At 39.0% G+C, this 22,062-nt stretch overlaps 1 protein-coding gene across 1 annotated transcript in view; it reads left to right on the forward strand.

Annotated features, from left to right (window-relative positions):
* The window catches only part of ZSWIM6 (zinc finger SWIM-type containing 6), a 113,019-nt gene that overhangs the window by 44,627 nt on the left and 46,330 nt on the right, over window positions 1–22,062 (forward strand). Inside the window, exon 2 of the mRNA XM_074570240.1 lies at window positions 18,638–18,994. Coding sequence (XP_074426341.1) covers window positions 18,638–18,994 — 357 coding nt within the window. The remainder of the gene's footprint in view (window positions 1–18,637; window positions 18,995–22,062) is intronic.

Raw genomic sequence — 22,062 nt, forward strand, 5'->3', positions numbered from 1 at the left:
GTACAAGCAAGACCACTTATTTTGCTTTTGACATGTTCTTCAGTCACTGTTAGTTCTTTCCTGTGCTAGTGTAGATGGGAAATGAGTTCGTGAAGAACATTAAAGCACTGAAACAGGAAAGAAAGCAAAACAGAAAGCTACATACATTTACATTTTCTAGGTATAATGGTAACTGGTTTGATAAAATACTTTTAGAGTTTTCAATTTTTTTTTATGTGAATTGTAACTTTACCAAATGGCATTACTTAAATTTTTTGACTACAGCTGCTGTAGAAATGTGTGCACAGCTACTGTTTTGGTAAACAAAGCCTAGTAGCCAGATGGCAGTAATATTTAAAAAGTTGAGTGATATGGTTTGGGAAGTATCCAACTGGAATATGCTGTGCTTTGCCTAGGTACCTTAGATTTAGCACACAGTGGAAGACTTTAAATGAGTTATCACTGCAGTGGCTTGAAAGAACAAATAGACTATTATGTAGAATACAAATAATGCTTATTAACCTTGCAGTTGATTCTTTCTGATAGATGATCCAAATTGCTGTCAGACTGCATTTACTTATACATAAACAGATGTGCTTGTGCTCTAAATCAGGATAACTATTCCAAACCTAGTTATGCATATTTTAAACAACTGTTTACTACTACGTTTCAAATACCTTTTGGTTTCATGAAGGCTTAAATTTTCTAGTAAATCGTTTCCTCACTGTTATTATATTCCATCATCCTACTTGAAAGGTTCAAACTTGGTACATTTGACTAGCTGCTGTAGGGCTGGAGAACTGCTGTTGAGGGAAGAATAATAGTTTTCTTGCAGGGTATGGATGCCCAGGGTACTCTGCTGTTCTTCTTATATTTTTAATCTGCTGAGTAGTTGTTTACCATAATGCATTAAAATAGTCAGCTTAGTGGTTTTGTCTAGTTTCTAAAAGTAAGCTGTAGACTAGGCTGGAAGATTCTTAGCATCAACTTAGCCACTGTCAAATTTATTGGGAGATCATGAATGGGATCCAGCTCTTGGTGACACAGCTATGGGAAAATATGATCCTAGAGCTGTTAAGTGGCAAAATAACCTTTTCTAAGACATGAAGTAAGTATTATGAATAAATAGTGGCAAACTTCTCTTCTTTCCTTATTAAAACATGGCAGGTCTTCCTTCAAGGCTGCTTGCCTCTTCCCTTCCCTCTCCCCACAGCTTTTGATGTGGGAAGAGTCTGCATTGTGAAATAGTTGAAGCAAAGCTGGACACACACACACCCCCCACATCACACCACCCCCCCACCCCCCACCCCATCCTGTCTAGACTGCCTGTTTCTCATGCACTGCTCTTCCTTGGAGCAGACATTACTCACAGGTTGTGCTGCTCGCTCCTCCGTCAGCAGCAGCGTGGGCACTCTTCGTTTGGAGTTCACCTTCTGCTGGATGTCTAATACATCCTGCTCATCTGAGGGGGTCAGTTTACCATGCAAGCTTTCTACGTACAAATTTCTCCTTTTCAGCGTGCTGCAAATAGGAAGCAGGTTTTGGCAACTGCAGCCTGATGCTCCTCTGGGTCTGGGAGAGGCTGGGTATCGCACAGGCATTCCTCCAGGACAGCTGTCAGCCTTGCCATCGCTGCCTTTCCTCAACACAACCCTGTGCAATCCATAACAAAGGAAGAAATAGTTCCCCCACATGCACCAGTGCTGATGATTTTTCTGGAACACGAATATAAATAATACTCGAGTGCTACAAACATTAGCAAACTGCCTCGGGTGTGTTGGAAGCTTTTCTTCTGCCCTTTGAAGTGGGTTAGTGGTTTGCAGCATCCATGTGTTGGAGGGAGCGCCTTCCTTACAGCAAGGCCTTTGGAGTCCTGGGGAAAACTAAGCAAAACAAACTTTATTAGATCGTTGGAGGTGCAGGTACTTAGTGAGATTAGTCATTTTCTGTCTCTTCATTACTCTTAAAGATCAGTAAGAAGGGAAGTTTCCTCTGCTTTTAAGAAAGGGGTTTCTAACTGGAGAACTCCAGGCCAGGAGCTCTGAATCCAAACAAATGTTGTTCTCTTGTTACTAAGGCTCTTTTCTTGCTTAACAGGTAATTAAGCAAGAAAAAAAATGGTCAAGTAGTTTGTTTTCAGTAAGTTTTACTCCTTATTTCAGTATTCATTCTGAAAGGATAACTACAGGTAGTATTTGTTTTGGGCTGGTCAGATTGTAGAACATCCTTAAAGTAATTACTTCTCTTATTAAACAATTTCTCTACAGCAATAGGTCCTACAAATGTCCTCAGAAACACTTCGACTATAAAAATGAATTAATATAAAAATTCCCTTTCCAAATGTGGTAAACAATAAGGTTGCAGGGATAGCTAGACTACAAACAAAATCCCCAAAACTCACCTGAAATAAAAAAACAAAAATGCTTTTGGCTTTTCTAGTGTTCATTAATTTGGAAAACAGACTGAAGAGAAAATACAAAGGTTACTTCTCTTAATATTCTGGACAATTAATTTTTGTCTGGTTTGCTTTTTCCAGAAGTGTGAAGTATTACCATGCTTTGAAAGGTAGTTTCTTCAGCTGTCTTTTGTCGTTCATGGTCTAGGAGGTTCGGAATTTGCATTGCCCTCTCATGCAAAAAGCAAACATCACCCTTCAAAACCAAATGTGTGGACTGTGACATACTCACTCTTGAAAAGACATAAGTTGTTTTTTTTTCTAACCAGTTTTATCTCTGGCAGGAATATTTTAAAGGCATATTGAATTCGCAAACCCAGAATATAACAGTTCTGTTTTTCTACTTCATGTATTTTATACAGATGAATAAAAAAATAAAAATATATTAGCCATTTTTAGAAGAGTGTTGGTTCTGCTTCATGATTTTGGTATTCAGATTTTCTCTCCTTGTGGACTATAAGGAGGTTACCTTTATTACATATGTCTGTGGTGGAAGAAACAGACTTTTTGTTTTGTTTGTTCTGAGTCCAGCGTAATTCATTTGAGAAATTACTCTGCTCGCCCTCATATGCTTCATAGATTTCAATAATTGTGGCTGTCCTTCCTTACTGGTAGGGTCACCATTGCTTCATCTTAAGAGGTATTGATGTGTTCTAAAGCTTACTGCTTTAGAATGAGAAACTTTTTGTATTCCCATAACAGCACAAAAAAAAAAAGATTAAAATATTATTCTTGTGGCTTTATAGAATATCTTAAGCAGATCCAAAACAGAGAAGAGTAACTGTCAATTTTCCTGTTGTTCTGATTGCATGTGAACTCTGTGTGTATGCACATATGTGTGCAGGGGGTGGAAGCCGGGGATGTTGGTCTTCTGCAGTTTCTCTGTGGTACAGTCTGCAGTCCATACTCTGGTCAGCCATGCGTAGCAGGCAGCAACCTACTTCAGCCTGCTGATTTCTCTAAGCTGTCAGACAATGTGGTGATGCTCTGCTTTACAAAATTCTCAGGGCAGTGTCTGGGTTGCACATCAGAGCAGCCTACAGTATGTGTGTTGAGTTGGCAGAAAGACCCAGTCCACTGGAGGTCTTTGGTCCTCAGGAATGAAGCTTGTCTACTGCGTAAATAAAGGAGGGATAGGAAAGCCTCGGGCATCCTTTCATATCAAAACAATGGGCTATTTGACTATCACATGCTTATAGCAGATGAGACTAGATTAAGGCTCTGTCTGGCTAACAAGGGCTGTCTCTGCCACTTCTTTCTCATCTGTAGATCTATTTGTAGCTTGGAACAAGGAGAACAGACCAGCTGGGATTTTGTTCCTAACATCCTAAGGCAGCCTGTGGGGATACTTCAGTGTTGCCCCCAAATCTCATTAACATCAAAATGATCTGAAAACTAATTCTAGAGCAAATTTCTGGCTGCATAATCCTGAGCTCTAGTTGAGACAAAGCTTGTTTTAGCTAAGTATATTAGAATCGCCTTTGCCTTGTGCTACACTTGCCCTCCAACAGAGAGCAGATTATTGCTTGCTCCAAAGCAGGTTTAAAGAAATTTTTCCCAGAGGGCATCACTTCAGTAATGCAGAGTAGTCTCGTTGCGTTTGCTTGGGCTGCTTTGGAAGTATGTAATTCGAGTCAAAAACTGAGCTGTGAACCATACATGCTACTGCTCACTGCCTTCTGGACTAGATGGTCAATCCTTTTGTCACCTGGAATGGTGACATTGATACCATGGAATGGTGACATTATGACATGGAATAACCATGTTCATAATCAAGTTTCCCCGAGTTTGGTGTAGGAAGGATTGGTGACACTTCCTTGAGGCCTTTGGCATAGCAGCATATTGAAGTCTTTCCTGAAGGACATGAAGTGTCTTGCACGTACTGGTCCAACACTCGACTCCAAAACCCATGTTTCTCTAGTTTAAAATTTTGATTTGTTTCCTATGAGCTGGTTTATTATTGTGAACAAAATTATTAGTAACTCTGTAATAGAATTTACTATTACTGCTTTGAGTGTCCTCTAGTAGAAAGAATAAAATCTGTAGTGAAGGCCGCTGCTGTAATACAGGTATTCACATTTTCAGTGGCAAGAGTAGCCTGGAGTAGGTTTACCACTAGTTGTTGAGATGTGATTGTCTTCACACATCCCTTTGTATCAAAACAATGTAATACTATGGACTGGGGAGCACGACCCAGGAAATAAACTAAATTATATTAGCAGTTGCAGGCAGAAGCTTGTCGTGTTTGGTTATCTCACCCTGAGTCCTGGGATTTTTTGGTCTAGAATAGTCTAAGAGCTGCTCATTTGGGGCGGTGTTACAAAGAACACCATGGAGAAGGCCTGATAAAAACTACAATGTTTTTTAAAGGGGATAATGCTACTTAAGAGTACATATCTGAACAAACAGGCAATGAACAGCATATAATTCTGCACATAGTGCAGACGCATTAAATATACATATTAGTAAGGTAGCAGATGCTGTAGTTGTGAAATTGCCATGTAAAGTAGCAGTCTTTATCAGCAGGGTGCTGCTCTATGTGAGACTCCTTCACATGTAATGAATAGCTAATTTCAGCTCTATAGTCCATGAGGGACCGGAGGGGATCACAGAGGGGTAGAGTGTTCCAGCAACCAAAACCAGCAGGATGTGCTGAGATGTGCTTTTAATGGAGAAACATTTCTGAGCTCTTGGGGGTAAATTCGTGAAGAGGGATGCTCATCTGTTACTTTGTATTCAAACAGAGGAATTATTGCTGCAAATGGACAAGGAAGCATGTGAAGTGCGTGATGCAGGGGTGAGATGGTGGTAGGTTTTGGTGCCTCTTCTGAGGTGGTGCAACCAACAGATGAAATAAAAACCAAGCAAAAACATACATGAGAACTGGCACTGAAAAGGTGAGCAATGTGTTTCGCTCATCCCTCTTTCAGAGCATGTGAGGACACCTGTTGATCCAGTTAATGTATGTCATGGATTGGAAGCTTCAGCTAGCAACTGAATCTGGCAGTCACACATCTCATGGGCATTGTCTTGCGAGAGGTGAGCTAGGAGTTTTCTTGCTGAGTAAGCAGAGGCCAACAAGCTTTGGGTATTCTAGGTTCACTAATGATACTATTCCATGTTATTAAAGTATTTTTGAAAATAGTTGGCCTGATGTTCAAATATTTTTGTAGGAAAGTGACCCCATTTAACCTTAAAACATCATCACTGCTTGTCATGACCAAGCTAGGTCTGTGAATCTGAACTTCTAAGAGATTGGGTCAAAGCCTGGAGAATTCAGGAAGCACAGGAGATATCATATGGACATCTGTCTGCATTCAGACTGCAGAGAGGAAAGGCAGATTTCTGAGGAATTGGCTAATAATGTTTGCAGCTCCTGATATCCGTCTCGCTTCTTATCAGAGGAGGAAGCCTCCTGTTTGACTAAGTAAACAGGAAAAAACAGATGTAGGGAATAGTAATCCATGCTACGTAGTCTAATCTTCCAGGGTATAGTGAATGATCTATTTAAACCATTTCTCAATAGATAAAAATAACCTAAGTCATAGTCAGTCTTTTAGAAGCATGATGCTAGTTAAACAGTTCTTTTTCCTTCCCATTTGACTGAAGAGGGTATGGATGGATTTACTTTTTTGGCGTCATCTTAATTTTAAAAAGTGGACAACTCTGGCAGAGTACCCATCTGCTTCAGTCGAATTACTCTGAGAAGAGAGCAGGGGAGATTTGTGGAAAGGCATGGGGATGTTGTTGCAGGGGACAAGACTGAATGTATTCTTTCTAGATGCTTTAAATTTCTTTTGAACTGTTTAAAGAAAATAAGTGAATAGCCTTCTATGTAAGCGGCCTAACTTTGAGTTATTTCAGTTTATTTTGATGAGACCTAGGATGTTGACAGTATTAAAAGTTAAAGGCCCAGTTTTCAGTTCACGGTTCTTCATCATCGCAACAGAGGCTAGATACAGAATTTGGGTCTGTTCTGTTTCTGCCTTTCTTATCGTGATAAGCAAACTACTGTTGTTTGAACTGCTTCAAATACTAGCAAGTCTCTTCATCTGAGTATCTTGGGCAACACTGAAAACTAATTCATATGTAATCTTGTCTCTGTCTTGCTATTTAAGTGCACTGTGACAGCACAACCTTAGGCATGTGACAATGGTATGATGTAATACTCCATTATGTCTCTGAATTTAATCTTAATTTAATCTAAGACAGAAAATAGTCTTTAATCGTTAGTAATAATATCAAGAGCTGATGTTAGAGGTATGATTCTTGTTCAACTTTTCTGCCAGCAAAGTGCACCCTCTGTCTTTGCCTACATCTGTTTGAGTTCATATAAATATTCTTCAGAAATGTGGAATGGTCTTTCTTTTTTACCCCTCCCAATTATGTGTATGTAGGTTGTGATAAGAGCATAGATGGAGAACCTTTTCTTACTGAAAAAGGTAGACCTGTAGGCATGAGACCTGCATCAAAAAGGAGATTTAGTACCACTACAAGACCAACATCTAGTTGGAGATAAGAAAAATCAACAAACAACCTTGCGTCACAAAATTAGTCAGCAATGTACTTAGTCTTGTGGGTTGGGTTTCATGTTCATCAGCAATCCTAACCCTTGACTATTTTAGTAGGCAACCAAAGCTAACAAAACGAGGCACTAACCACACTTCCACAAGTACACCACCTACCAGCTTATCACAAATGCTGATAGTTGTAGTTTAAATAGGTTATCAGAAGCTGAAGCCCAAAAAAAAAATGGCAGGAGAACTCAGGGACCTGGAAGGGAGAGGGTTACTTCATCATTGCATGAAAGCAGCTTGTTGCTTGGTTCACTGGTACATACAACACTTGTCATCTGTGAGGTTTTTGTCTCTCGTCTCCTTGGTTTTTTTTGTCTTCCCGCAGTGCACTGTAAAAATTAAACAAATGATGGTGGTTTTCTAATTGTTTCCTTTTCCTCTGTCAAAAGGTACTTGTAAGGTGTTCCTTAGCTTGCTGGTTAGAGTTAGAAATGTAGTATATTACCAGATATGCTTTTTGTTGGGGTCCTCAATCTAATATCTTATGTACTGTAAAACATGGTCTGGAGGCCAAACCACAGCATGCTAAATTCCAGTAACTTGCTTAATAAATCTAAATGACAAATTAGATTGTGTTTAGCTGTATAATTTGTCCTCCTTCCTTAGATTGTTTGTTTTCTTTAATTTATCCTGGAAGCTTTGTTTCCTTGATTGCACAGTTCTGTTTTTTCCTTCTCCTCCTCCTTCCAAACTCTTCACTACCTCTGTCTGGTGTTGTCTGGAAAGTTTTGATTTTGTGGGTGTGAGGCATGAGTTTAAAAAAGAAAAATCTCGTGTTGTGTTCTATTGTTCATCCCTATGTGTGTTAACAGGGGCTTGGATAACATGTTATGTGCTAACATACTATCGAGAATCTGATTGACGGTCAGAATAAATAACTGTAGCTTGTTAAACTTCTGCGTGCTGCAGGTTAGAGGTAGGTATTCCTAAGAATTCCTTGTCTCTGGCAAGGAAGGCCATGCTCATTCAAGGAGAATTAGTGTGTGGCTTTAGAGAAGGGGGTGAGCTCCTAAATTGCCTTTTTAAGAAGACTGCATATTATCTTACCTGCATTGTTTGAGGAGCAGCTGTGCGCTCTGAATGTGCTAGCATTGGCTTAGTCAGTAGAAGAATGCGCATCAGGCTTCCCCTCCCACACGCACCTACCCTTAGTTATTCCAAGTGCATCCTGTGCATGCAGCTCCCAAAACAGAGGTGCCAAGAAAATACGGCCTGGGAATAAACGTAATTTTATTTTTTTGTTTGAACTAACAGATATTTGTATCTTATAAATAAAGATATGTGAGCAACTTACACTCAAAATTGTCTTTGCCTTTGGAAATCCATTTTTCTTACATGAAGCCTATTCGTTCTGCATCCCACGTCTGGAAAGAGGTGGTGCAGGTCTATATGGAGGGGTACTAGTATGGCGAGTCTTACCAGCTAGTTTTGGAGATGGGGTGCGCTAGTCAGGACTTATGTATATTGACTTGATTTCATCAAGTAATAAATGGAACAGTGAGAAGTGAATTAGGATCGAGCCTAGTAACAGCATGGAAAAGCTGTGAATTACAAGGACCTGATTTCATACAATATGCCCACTTGTTGAGTGAGTTTAGGCTGTGTGCCAGTGTTAGCAAGGATATTCTGATGTCTAATGTAAACGACCTTTGCATGACCTTTTTAAAACACTTTTATTGTTATCACAATAGTTCTTGGGATTCCAGTCTGTATCTGAGGCTCCACTGCAGTTGGCCCTGGAGAGCGAGAGAAAAGTTGCTTCCCCTGATGTTGGCTTCAGTCATGCGAGGGTGACTCACTTGTGATGTTGGTGGTTTTTTAGACTTCATCCTGGAACTCTTTCAACACTATGGTTTTAGTGGCTTTTTCTCTGCTGCTTTGTCAGGAAATACTGCGTTGTACTTCATTATTTTTGCTGGAATCCCTTGTAATGCTCTGGTGATCAGAGGAAGTTGCTGAAAACATTTATCTTGCAAAATTCACTGCCCAGAATGAACTAAGCCCCTCCCAAAGTCCTATGTAGTGACTGTTGTTTCTATTCTACACTTAAAAATATCTTTTTGTCTTTTTACTTCCACTTTATGAATAAAACAAGAGAGTTCAGTGAACATCCTGACTCTTGCAGTAATACACAAACATTTGTTAAAATATTAAAGCAACAAAAAAAAATTTTGTAAATGCTAAGAATTAAAGCTCTGTGAATACCTAGTACACAAGTGGAAGAATAGAATCATAGTCATAAAGGGTATCCTTTACTTTCAGGGATTTTTTTTTTTATGCCATTTTTCATTTGGGCCAAGTGCAGCATTGGTATCTTCTTTTTTTCCCTCCCCTTTTTAAACAAAAGAAAAGGATTTATTCCACAACTAGTAATGGAAATGGGAGTGACAATTTCCTCTTCTAGGTCAAGTATAACATTTCCTGATGGAAGGTCAGTTTAGTTTCAAAATTATATTGGCTTGCACTTTTGCATAGGTTAAACTTAAACTGTTTGAGTGCAGTCTTTAATATCTTGATCAGCTAAGTGTTTTGTGCTGTTGGAATGACCTAAATACCTCTTACTGCAGGATGCCTGTGTTTCAGACATCCTGTGCTGGGTTTTCCCAGACTGTAAGTATGGCTGTGGAAATCCAGACACACTCTGTTCAGGAAGCAGTCATTTTCTAATCTTTTTAGAATCTCTTCCCAAGTTTATATCAGTGATTGCTGTCGTCTTGCTTTTTAGGATTTTATCCATTTCCCATTAAAAAAAATACAGTGTGAGTTTGATCAAGCCCTTATCAAGAGGATGAGAAAGCAGTCTTTCCTGGTGATAAAGCAGTGTTATGAGTCAAGCAGGATGTAATTTTTAAAGGTTTTTCCTTCTTGCTTTCAGCCATGTTCTGATGACACTCTATGCTGTTCTGTGGTCTGTGTTAGTTGAATTCAGTTTGTTGTTGGAAAGCTATGCAGACAATTGCTCTCCAGTTCAGGTTTGGGGCTTTTTAGGAGTAGCTAGGATCAACCACTAAATGACGATACCCATTTTAAGACTTACTGCTGCTAATCATGCTTTATTTGTAAAAGCTGAGCAATGTTGAAATCTTACAAAGGCACTCTACAAATTAACCCTAATTTAAGATGATAAAGTGAAGCTGATACAGCCTATATGACTTAAACAAAGGATGTGTGGTAGCAGTAATAAAAAGTGTGAAAAGTGCAGAAGTGTAGTTGGACTGACAGACGTAAACTGCAAAACAAAAAAAAATGGATTAGACTGGGTTCTTCCTCTGTTTCCCTCACTTAAAAATAAGTAGGTCTTGCTGGAGTTTTTCTTCAGTCTCAAATGATTTGATTTCTGTTACTTCCTTTTTGGTGGAGACGGATGATTCTTAGCTGAAGGTAAGCCTTTAACTGTAGACATGTAATACAGAAAATTTCTTGTTTTAGCAATAAGACTGTAAATAGCAACTTTAAAAAAATGACCGTATCATATCTGTTTGACAGGCAAGGCATCTTCTAAGTTGCTTAAACAATTGATAGTCTCTAAATATTTACTTCCATGAATGCAAGCAGCCTATTTCTTGTTGTATTGCTTTAAGGATATTTTAATGAAAGCAGGAGGTTTAATCTGAGTTTATTTGTTCTTTGTTGCTCTTCCTCGTTTGGAGCCACTTTCCCATTTCTGATGTTTACACTTGTGCTGTAGCAACTAAGCATAACTTCTCCCTGCAAATGTGATGCAAAAACTAAGTAGCAGTAAAAGCTGAAATGGTATTACCGTGGGAGATGGATAACCTGGGCTATGGCGTGAATCTCTGCTGCGTGCTCCTTGCAGGAGGCATGCGAGGTTCTGCTTACCATAGTAGGTAAAATTCCTTCTCACAAGCTAGCAAGAATGTCATTGCACTGATCCTCTGAAGATTGGTCATAATCAGTCCTTGTTCTTGGGCACCCTCAGCGTACACGTGGGATGCAGATCCTTGGAGACTGTTTGCATGTCCTGCTGTTTCAGTCTGTTCCCTTTGCAAAAAACAAGGGCCTGTGAAGTTCATCAGCAGACTGAAGGTTTGTTTATAAAAGTTTAAATGTAGATTAGCAATCTGTCTTAACGTCTTGTTTCCAGTTTTTGTTATGGCTGAATGTAATCTTGAGTCTGATACTGGCCTACATTTATATTCTATTCCAACTCATCTATAAAGATTTTCGTGTACATTAGCTGGACAGTCTGAGCAGTGTGATTAGTTAAAACCTCAGTTATTTTGGAGTGGCTCTACTTCTAGCAACTTTCTTGAGTATTAATTACCCTTTTTTTCCCTTACCCTTAATTTTGAATTTACTCCCAGTTTCTCTTCAGCACCGGTGTAGTTTTGATGACTCCCACTTCACACTTTTCCTGCAGCGAGCTGCTGTATGACAAATCCAGCCAGTTTCCCTCAGCTCAGCCTATTCAGTCTCCCTCAAAAGTTTGAGATTTACTATATTCCATGCATAATAAATCATAAAATGTTAGTTTGCCCACATTCTGCAAAGCTTATGATTTTTTTGCATTCTTGTTTTTTTTAAATACCTGTCATGTGATCTCTGTGAGTTACGTTATTAGAAAAATTGTCACTTATATAAATAAGTCTTCTCTCTGCTGGCGTCTCACCGTAAACTGTACTCTTCTACTCCTCAGCTTCAGGGTTTCTAGGCTCACATTGAGATTTCCTTTTTATTTACTGGTGCTCTGACAATATCTTGTACTGAGAGAGGAGCTGCTAAACTCTTAGCATAGAGGAGCAAAGTTTGTTTAAACTGATGCTCTTTTAAAACAAACGAACAACAAAAAAAACCAACCCAACAAACAACAACAAAACCAACAAAAAGGCTTGGGTTGCATACCTAATAGAGGGTGGCCTGCAGCCACGGATTGCTAGCCTTCTTGACCTGGCAGGAGTCAGTCAGCATTCATACTTACAGCAAATGCTCGGCACTATGTTAAGCCTTTAATTGAAGAGACTTGTCTGCGTCTTCTCTGCTTCTGCTTTGTGAGCCATAAGCATCATTTGCCATGGCATCCTAGGTCACAATTTGAACATCACTGTGCTAGAGGTAAAGTTCTGAGTTAAGCTGTCTGGAAGGCATTTTTCTAACATATCTCTTACGTACACCAAAATGTTGCTGCTTTTGCTTTGCCTGCCAGCTAATGCTGCAAACACGTAGAACGGGGATATCCATATTAAACGAGTTGGAGTACAGATGACTTTCAGGTTTTGCAGAGATGTGATCCAAGGCTGTGAGCAGTGCCAGTGAGAACATCATTCTGTAGTTTGTATGGGATTCCTGGGTGGTGGGTTGCAAGTTGTTTAACCACAGAGATAGCACTGAAACCTTGAGGGGATCCTTGAGGCCATGCTCATGGGGTGCATGTTTTGTTCAATGCCTCCACCTCCAGACAGCATGAGCTGCTACAGTCTGCATCGGTCTCAAAACAGTCCAGATCCTGTATCGCTGTTTTGCAGGGCAAGGCATTTTGCTGTGTTATTTGCTGTTTGAACAGCCTTTCCTTGTCTTTAGGGAAGAGTAGTCTGGATGGTTGTAGGCCATCAACAATCATCCATGACCCCTGATGGGAACACAGCGATAAGTGGCTGCTTTTGAGCAGCAGAGATGTGATCCGGCTTTGCTTGAGGGGTTAGTGGAGGCATTAGTTGGACAGTTTTCAAACTTGAAGGTTTGGGCTGCTGAAGGAAGTTCTGGAAGATTTTTTTTTTTTCAAAAAGCAACTGTTGAATTCAGAGTTGGGACAAATAAATCTTGCCGTTTGAGTCACTAGTGCTATCACCATTAACAGCACGCATGTTCTTGGACATGCGCCGGCACTAGTGAACTTTAAAGTTGTTGGTGGAGCATGTGTGTGGAGTTACTTAACGCTACTTCCACTCCCTCGTCCCAAAATACCAAATCCTGACTATTGCCTTTATGAAAGGGAGTTGTAAAGTCAGGGCGTTTTTTTGTGATTGGTCTGTTAGTGTTTTGGTGCAGTGATAATAGCAATTTTATTCTAACTGGCAGTGCTCTCAAAACATGTGCTCTTCTATATGCTGTGCATTCATTACATACAGTAAACATCTTATGTGCTGCTCGTGGTAATTAATTTATTTTTTTTTTCTGCTCCTCATTACCTTTGTACTGGCATGTTTAAGGTACTATGGGTAAGTATTTTCCATTTTAAATCAATGTTTTCTCTGGTTTATAAATATGCTGTTAACATTAGCTTCAGGCTGAGTGGTGACATGCAAAGTTTTGACTTCATAATAATTTCAAAGGGTGTTGTTGGTCTGTTTTTAGAGTGTTCCAAAGTTCAGACAGAATTGAATGTAGGATACTACTTTGCCATTTTAAATGAAAACCACTTCTTAAAAGGCAAAATTTGAATGAGGTAAACATGGTTTAGACTTTTGCTTGTCTTGGGAAAAAATAATGCAACCACTGATCTAAGTTATGAAAAAATAGCTAATGGGCATAGTTGGAATCTACTTTCCATAAGCATTTCTTCTTGTTGTTGTTTGGTAGGCAAGATGAAGCAGAGGTGTTTTCCACTTTACACAGTGATTGTATGTTTGCCAAGTAATATTGTAGTCTGAATAAATCTCAGCTGGTAGGTCTGCAAGTTAATTTAAATGACTGTTAAAGATAGAGGGTATGATTCTGATTACCATTGTAAAATTATATAGGGGGAGGTTACCTGCGTAGGTCTTGCACGCTGAAGACTCCTCAGCTCCCAGAACAAGCTCTTCCATTTTTTTTCCTCAATAAGTTACCTCATCAGCTTCTCTCTTCTTCTGTGAACATAATTGTGAATGTGTTTCCCTGACTAAGAGTATATATATGGTTCTTGTAAACTACTTGGAAAAAGGGTCGGTTGATCAATATTAAGGAACGCATCCATTTTCCAAATACAGTTGATAGCATGTTTCCTAATTCTAGGATAATGTGTGTGTTGTGGATGAGGAATGCATAGTGTTCTTGAAAGGTGCATGGCAGCAAGCTACTCAAAAAAAAAAAAAAAAACCAAAAAACATTTTTTAAGCTTTAAGGTAATTCTGTAATCCAGTTCTGACACTTTTCTATTTTCTGTGAAGGATAAACAATACCCAATGGTGAGGCATGGTTGCATTTCAATCAAAGCTTGGAATTACAAGTGTGAACTTCACGGTGATTTTTTTTTTTTTAACTACTGGAATTCTTGATGGCACAGATGTATTTTGAATATATGCAATGCAGGTTTTCATTTTTAATACATTTTGTTAAAGTACTATTATTGTATGTTCATAAGAATAGCCTGCTTTTTTTTTTAAGCTGGTAGCATGATTGTTTTGATATGTTACTGGTATTTTTGAAAAAGCAGCTAAAAAGTTGATTGAGAAAGAATTTGTTTTTCAGACAAAGTTCACTCCATAATAGCTTGCTGTGTTGTTGGCTGAATCACAAATGAATGCGGCCTCCCTTGAATGAGAGGTTTTTTCTTTAATTTCTTTTTTTCCTGTGTCTCAGGAACAATCTCAGAATTTTGAATTCTAAATTACTAAGAGAAAAGAAACCAAGGATCTAAAATTTTAGACTTAATTACTATTTATAGTTAATTTAAAAGTTGTATTGTACTCTTATTTCTTTGAATCACAACAATACATAATCTCAGCATAACTCCACTCCCACTCCCCCTAGCATTTTACATGGCTTGTTGTTCTCATAGCTTTTGTTCATTTTGTTCTGTATTTTTTTAAAATGCACCTTTGGACCTGGGTATATTGGGGAAGATGCTTTGTAACACCAGGTGACAGCAGAAATGAATTAAGCTTCTGAGATACTGTTGCAGCAAAGTTACTGCTGCTTATCCCATTGGAATAGTGGAACTCACTACTTCAGAATTTGTTTCTGACTTGAGTAACTAAAAGCTGATGTGCTGCTGCTTCTCCACATGCCACTGTCATTTCTCCTCTTTAGTGCCTTACAGTTTGAAGGTTGTTTTTTTTTGTTGTTTTAGTCTAAAGTATTTATTTTTTTTGACAAGTGTATATGCTTGTGCTGGCAAGTACTTACACAGTAGTAATGTGTATTTTCATTTGTCAGACAGCTTTTCAGTCCTGTAATGGTTTGAGTTAATAGATCGGACACTCTCAAACAGATTTTGGCAAAAATTGCTTTGTAAAAATCACTGACTTCTTAATGCTTTCCTCCTGATGGCACTTTAGCTCAGTCCCCTTAGAAAAGTACGGCAGCTGAAAACACTATTTTTTTTTGACTTAAATAACTTTTGCCGTGTGTTTGAGGTGAATGTTCAACAGAAGCAGAATCACTTTGTAAATCAAGCTTCGCTTTGATACATTGTCTTAATGCTCCAACTGCTTTTCTAAACGCATTTTTGCAGAATGCAAAGCCTCTGTGCATTGGAAATGTCAGCAGAGCTTGAATTACTGGTCATGTGCCGGTTTGAAAACAGTAAAACATTTTGAACAGCAGCAGCTGAAGGGAAAAGGTGAAACATGCCTGCTCTATAAATAGCTTCTGTAGTGAACACCCGCTTTTCTGCCTGCAACTCTTTTGTTGTCTTTAGATAGTAGTGAACGAGCTTTTTAGTTTAAAAGTGAAGCATTAATGTTCTTGGGTTTGTTTGAGTGGGTTTTTTTGTTTTGGTTTGGTTTTGGTTTTTTTTGGTTGAATGGATAAATATTTCCAGTAAAGGTTTGTAACTTAGAGTAAAAGAGGAATTTTCACTCTGAAGGAAAATACCTATTTGAAGTGAGGGCTTGCAGCTTTTAGCTGAGGAGACTTTTTCTGCTTCTTTGGATCTGTTAGTGAAATGTCATTATCTTCAAGTCCCTGCACAGGTGATTCCTTTTGCCTTCTTCCAGGAGCATTTAACATCGCTCTTCTCAGCAGGCTATAAATTACTGCTGGTGAAAGCTTTCTAGCAAAGCACAGCGCATCAAATTTTACCTGCCACTAACTTTTCTTACTTTATTTGGAGAATATTCGGTGGTTATGTTAAAAAAGGTTAAGGCTATGTCAGCGGGAGGGGAACACCCCCCCCTGCTGAGTACTCCCCATTGCTGGGGGCAGCGGAGAAGGTGGCATTTGATGTCTGGTACGTTAAATTATAACAGCCCTACTGGGCCTTCTGAGCTGAAATTTCCTGAATTGTTTTCCCTGGCATGCTGAAACCTTTTTAAAGGTCATATTTACTAACAACAATTTCTTTCTTTAAACACACAGCAGAAAAAAGAGAAGGAAAACAGTGTTTCATAATTACCAGGCACAGACACCTCTGTGGCACAGTTAATACAGAGCTTCTACGTTTTAGCCTGCAAGGGCAGCTGACGTTTTTGTTTAAACCCTCTGTAATTTAAGAAGGGTAGGTTAGGTAACTTGACTGTATTACTGCTGTCATTGTCTAGCATTTATAAATGTTGTTGCTTGTAACATGAATTGTCAAAAAAATCTCAATGGAGGGGGAGCCGTGTTTGTGTCTGAACAGTGTAGGGACTTAAAGGCAGGCCTGCTGTTAACTCTGAATATTTCTGGGGACATTCATGTCTCTGGGAAGACTTTAAATTTTTTCAGTGCTTGAATTACATACTGACAAACTAAAAGTTATAATATTGTTGGAGCAGCTGGTTGTTTGTTTGGTTTTTTAATTGGTTTAATAGAAAATCTTTCATTGGGCCTTTTTCTGTTGGAATTAATAGGAGTTCAGGTACATAGGGAGAGTAGGAAGGGGTGGGATCAGGCCCTTTTGGTATTCAAGTGTTAGGCTTCTCCTCAGCTCATAGATTAGAGACAGTTTTATGTATGTTTCATAGGAAAGTGATATTAAAAAGAAAAATCTCCCGCGCAGTTTCTTTGGGACCATCAATTCAACTTTCACTTACTCAGAATTAACCTGAAGTAGAGCTGGCTAAGTGTTAACAAAGCCTCTCTTTTTGAGAGGAGGCATTTCCAGGTGCATGCAGTGGCAACTTAAAAACCAAAGGGAAAGGCTTCGGGAGGAGCTCATGATGCAAGGGGCAATTCCACTGCCCTCGTCCGTGAGACAAGAGGAAGACTACCGCGTGCTTCTGGGATGGTTCGTCCACTCCCTTCCTCTCTGTGCACTCTGCAGCTTACTGCCTCGTCAGCCTCAGCTTTTAACTACTTTAACTGGTAAACATCCTCTTGCAAAGTCAAGGTTAGTGTGTGCATATGACCTTCTTCAGGGTAGAGTGTCAGAGTACTGCAGCTGAATGTAATCCAGACAGTGATGCTGACTGCACAACCTGCTCTGAAATGTACAGTGTGAAAAAATGGAAAAAATGAGAGATTTTCCTCTTCATTTCCTGTAACTTGAGGAGCTTCTTAAAAACAATTGGGGATACGGCATTTTGGACTAGACCTGTGTATATATTTCTTTTTTCCCCACCTAGTTTTCATGTAATACTGCTTCCTACAATACGCTTTTCTTGTATTTCAAGAATACTACATCAGTTTTGGACTTTGAGGGACTGGTTTTATATTATTTCCATTATAAATAGTTAATGTGTCAGACCTTACTTTTAGTGTCCATCCCAGATTTTGTATGTGCTGTCTGTTCAAGTCTTATACTGATACAGCATAAGAAATATAGTTTGTATCGCCATGTATGTATGTCTCTGACTTTATGCTTGAGCCAGAATTAATGCCATGCTTACATAAAATCCAAAAGAAACCCCCAAATTCTGCTATTCAATGATAACATATTGAGGGCCAAACTGGGAGAGGTGGGTTTAGGTCTTATTTTCAGAGTTTGAGACCTTGGTTCAACAGGGTGCCGTGTTGGCTAGTGGCATCTTTGCTGAAGCGAACATCTTTCTTATGGTGTACCATTACTTCTTACAATACAAGAAAACCTAGCTCTTTTGCCTTGTGCTTTATTATGCTGCATGGAAAAGAGGACCGTAATGCAGACTTCTGAAACATTGCACATGTGTCTTATTTAGTATTATAAATCTGGTATCCTGTGTATTCCTAATTACAGCGGTTTCCATCTCCAAAGAGCTACACAAAAATAGCTGTCCTACTGGATCGCTTGGGTGAAGGTGAGCTTTAACATGAGCTCAGTGGTGGGAGAGGTGACAGCAAAGAGGTGAAGTGGCTTGTGTCAGTGAGTTAGTGGCAGAGTTGAGACTAGGACCTGGGTTCGTGCCACTAGAGTGCACTACTTCCCTCTTACTTAGTCAGAGAATGGTTAAATTTGCTGGTAGGTGCTGCAGGCTCCCTGGTGGGGGGTTTGGAAAATTGCTGCCAACTTGCTGAGTTACTGGCAGTTTCACATTGGTCTTAATCGGTTGCAGCTCTCCTCTGCAGCTATCATTTACCAAGTAAATGTTTGTCTTACTTTCAAACGTTTATAAATGTTGTGATGGAATGGCAAAGAGAGCTTGTAAACTAGGTTTTTACCCCCCTTTTGATTTTACTGGTGATGAAAATGGTACGTATGAAAGAAAGGGTTAATAATACCTGTAATTAAAGCAAGTTCTTAAGATATATTGTTTCTCAGAAATAGATGATGACATTTACTTTTTTAACAAAACATTCTTAACGAGATACATTATTTTACTTATTAACTACTCTTTTTTTCCCTACACAGGTTTCCACTTGAGTGGCACAGTGACAGAGCCTGCAATGCAATCGGAGCCAGAAACTGTTTGCAATGTAGCTATCAGCTTTGATCGTTGCAAGATTACCTCAGTGACCTGTAGCTGTGGAAACAAGGACATATTTTATTGTGCCCATGTTGTGGCACTCTCTTTATACCGGATCCGCAAGCCAGATCAGGTCAAACTGCATCTTCCCATTTCAGAGACACTCTTTCAAATGAACAGAGACCAACTACAAAAATTTGTACAGTATTTGATCACAGTGCACCACACAGAAGTTTTGCCAACTGCTCAAAAATTAGCAGATGAAATTCTTTCTCAGAATTCAGAAATCAATCAAGTCCACGGTGAGTTTGATTCTTGTTCTTCTTTTTCCTTCGTTCCCTCTTTGGTTTTGAGCTTTTTTGTGGCATTCAGGAGTGTGACCTGCGGAGATCCCTTCCAGACAGAATTATTCCATGTTTCTATGGTGTTTACAAGAGAGGATTCTGTTATTGAACCTTCACTTTAAGATGTTTAGAAAGCAGTACTTTTTGGAAAAAAGATTTCATAAGCAATGAGCTTGATGTCTCCAGTGCTGTTAATATGTGGCCTGATCCACTTTATGCTTGTATTTTCCAGCTATGAAAAAGTAGTGATTTCTTTGTATAGCCACATTGCTTAAAGGAACTGTCTTCCCAGTTTACCAATGGTATCTTTTTGCCATTCTTTTTGAACTAATCTTCTGACATTTTGGTTGTGTAATTCTGTTTTAATGGCAAAGCATAAAAGCAAGTAGGTGTTACTGTTTGTTTGGTTTTTTTAATTCATTAAATATACTTTTATTGTCCTTTGGGATTTGGTTTCTATATGAAGTCAGAAGAAATAGAAAAACTGTATTTCAGTGCCTTTTTCCTGTTAGTGGTGCAGCAGCCTATAGCACCAGCAAAGGTCTTGATCTTTCCCGCCCTTTCTGCTACATGTGGTTTTAATGGCTCTCAGTTTCTTGTACTGAACATCTTATGTTTGTTAAAGGGTGCTGAGTGTGACTTGAGGCTTCTGAGATGGCTTTTCTGTGGATGCTGCTGAACTGAAAGTGGGTAATTGTGCGTTTGAGCTGACCCAGCTAGTTATTAGAGTCCTGTGTTCCTGTAAGGTCACCTGATAGAAATGTCCTCTAAGGTGGCCATAACTGTAGGCGTAGGAGCAGCTTAGAGGTGAAAAGTAAGGTATCTAAATATCTAAAAATGTCTTTTTTTTGTTTGTTCATTGACAGGAACAGTTCTTGTGTGTTAGCCATCTAAGAGTGATGAGCTCTATTCCAAAGAATTTGCAATACAAACACAACCAAGCTGCTTAATATTAGAGAAAGAAAAACACGTGTGTTAGATACAGTGTAGGCAGAACAAAAGGGAGTCTTTCTCATAACAGGACTCACTGGCAGCCAAGCCCCTCTCTTTAGGGTCTGGTGACCCTGGCAGGTCCAGGCAGGTGGTGCTGCAAGAAGGTGAATTTCAGGAGCAGGGCTCTCTTTTTGGCTTTGGGGGTTATAGGGATGTGGCCAGAGGCAAGGTGGTTGCTCTAGCTGTTATGGAACATAATGAGAAGGTGATTGGCAGAGCTGCCTGGTGATGATGGAAAGAATGGGAAGCGAAAAAGCAGATGCAGGACATTAAGCAATAGAGGAAGATGCTCAGATTTGGTAAGCTGAGGGCATATATCGCATGAGAGCTGGTAATAGACTGAGCATACAGAATTAAGGGGAAGGAAGAATTATGGTGAATATGAGAGGCACAGAAGATTCAAACAGTCAAGGGTGATTAGAAAAGGGGAAGGCAGGGGTGGGAAAGGAAGGACAGGTTGTGACTATATATGGCTGTATTAGATATACGGTGGCTAATGTAAGAGAAATGACAAGCTGTTGCAGAGAGAGCTCAAACTTGATCAACATTAAGTCTGTAATTATACTAATCATAGGCATGTAAGTCTTCGTCAGCTATTTTCTTATTGTCAAAATATCTCATTATTCATTACTACTTAAAGTATTTCTAGAAAGATATTTTATGTTTGTGTCATAGCCTAAATAGCAAAAAGAATAGGAAACAAAAAAGTAAGTTGATGGCCAATTATGAAATTTCACAATGAATTTGAGTAGGGTGGTTTAAAAATATCCACGAAACTAAAAGGCTTCTTACAGATGCTACTGTTTTCCTAGTAAATGAGATTGCAGTGTGTCGCTGTTGGTGTTTCTTAATAAGATACCAAAAACTGAAGTAGAAAATCCAGGCAGCGTAAGAAAATAAACTGCTATTACCAAAGAAAGGGGGGTTATAAAAGAGGATCTATAGTCTCCTGCTTTTCTTCTGAATCCCATAAAACAATGGTCTGATTTTTTTTTTTAATGTTTACAATGTTAAAAAATTACAGGATTCTTTTAAGGAAAAAGTAAGTCCCTCTGTTTATGTAGTAAGTAAGCATTCTTCTGGGATTCATGCTGTAATTCTCATCTTTGATCAAATTCCTTAAATTAAAAATAATGAAGTTAACCAAAAGAAATCTATGAAAAATAACCAGAAGTAATCTGTGTCTGGTTCTGATAGTATAGGATGGTGAACATAAGATCACTGTTCACTCTCTCATATCTGCTGTGCTGCAGAAGTTCATTTTGTAATACAAAACTGTCTTGTAGACCTGTCTTGCGTTGCACAGTTTAACCTCACAAAACTAGTGTTTGAAGAGGAATTATGTTGAACACTTCTTGAAGGCCCAGGTAAGTAAGAGGAAAAACTTACAAAAAATTGCTTATAAAAGTAAGAGCAGACCAGGCACAGAAACACCAGAAACAGCTTTGATCAAAGAGAAGTCCTGAATCTGGAGTTGGATGAGGAAGTTCTTTTCAGTGTTACCTAGAGGTGTTTTAATTTCAGGGGTGTTTTTTATATAAAAATTCAATTTTTTTTTTATTTTTTTCTTCTTCTCTCATGGTGGCTGTACTAGTTCTAGTTTTCATGTATTTCCAGCAATAGACAAAAGAAATCAACCCTTGAATACTGTTTATTTGTACATAAGAATGATGCAGGACTCTGAAGAGCTCTGACCACAGTGTCTTGTTGACTTGCTTATGAGCCGGCTAGGGAGATGGAACAACTCTGCAGTACTTTCCTGTCACGAAGGGTGAATTGGGTAATTGTTTATTTGCTCAAATTTCTGTCTCATGCAGCATTTGATGACTGGCTTTGGCCACTTTCCTTGTGAAGGAGGTTACTGGGGGGACTAGGGAAGTGACTTACCTTGATGACACGGGTTTTGAAATGACAAATCCCTTTGAGTTCCTGGCAGGAAAGAAATGATGATGCAGTATCCTTTCTTGGTTCGTGGCAGAGCTTCACTGCAGGAAAAAATAAGGGGATGCTGTTAGAAGAGCAGGAAAGTGTTG

The sequence above is a fragment of the Larus michahellis genome, chromosome Z (assembly GCF_964199755.1).
Source record: "Larus michahellis chromosome Z, bLarMic1.1, whole genome shotgun sequence".
Classification (NCBI taxonomy): Eukaryota; Metazoa; Chordata; class Aves; order Charadriiformes; family Laridae; genus Larus; species Larus michahellis.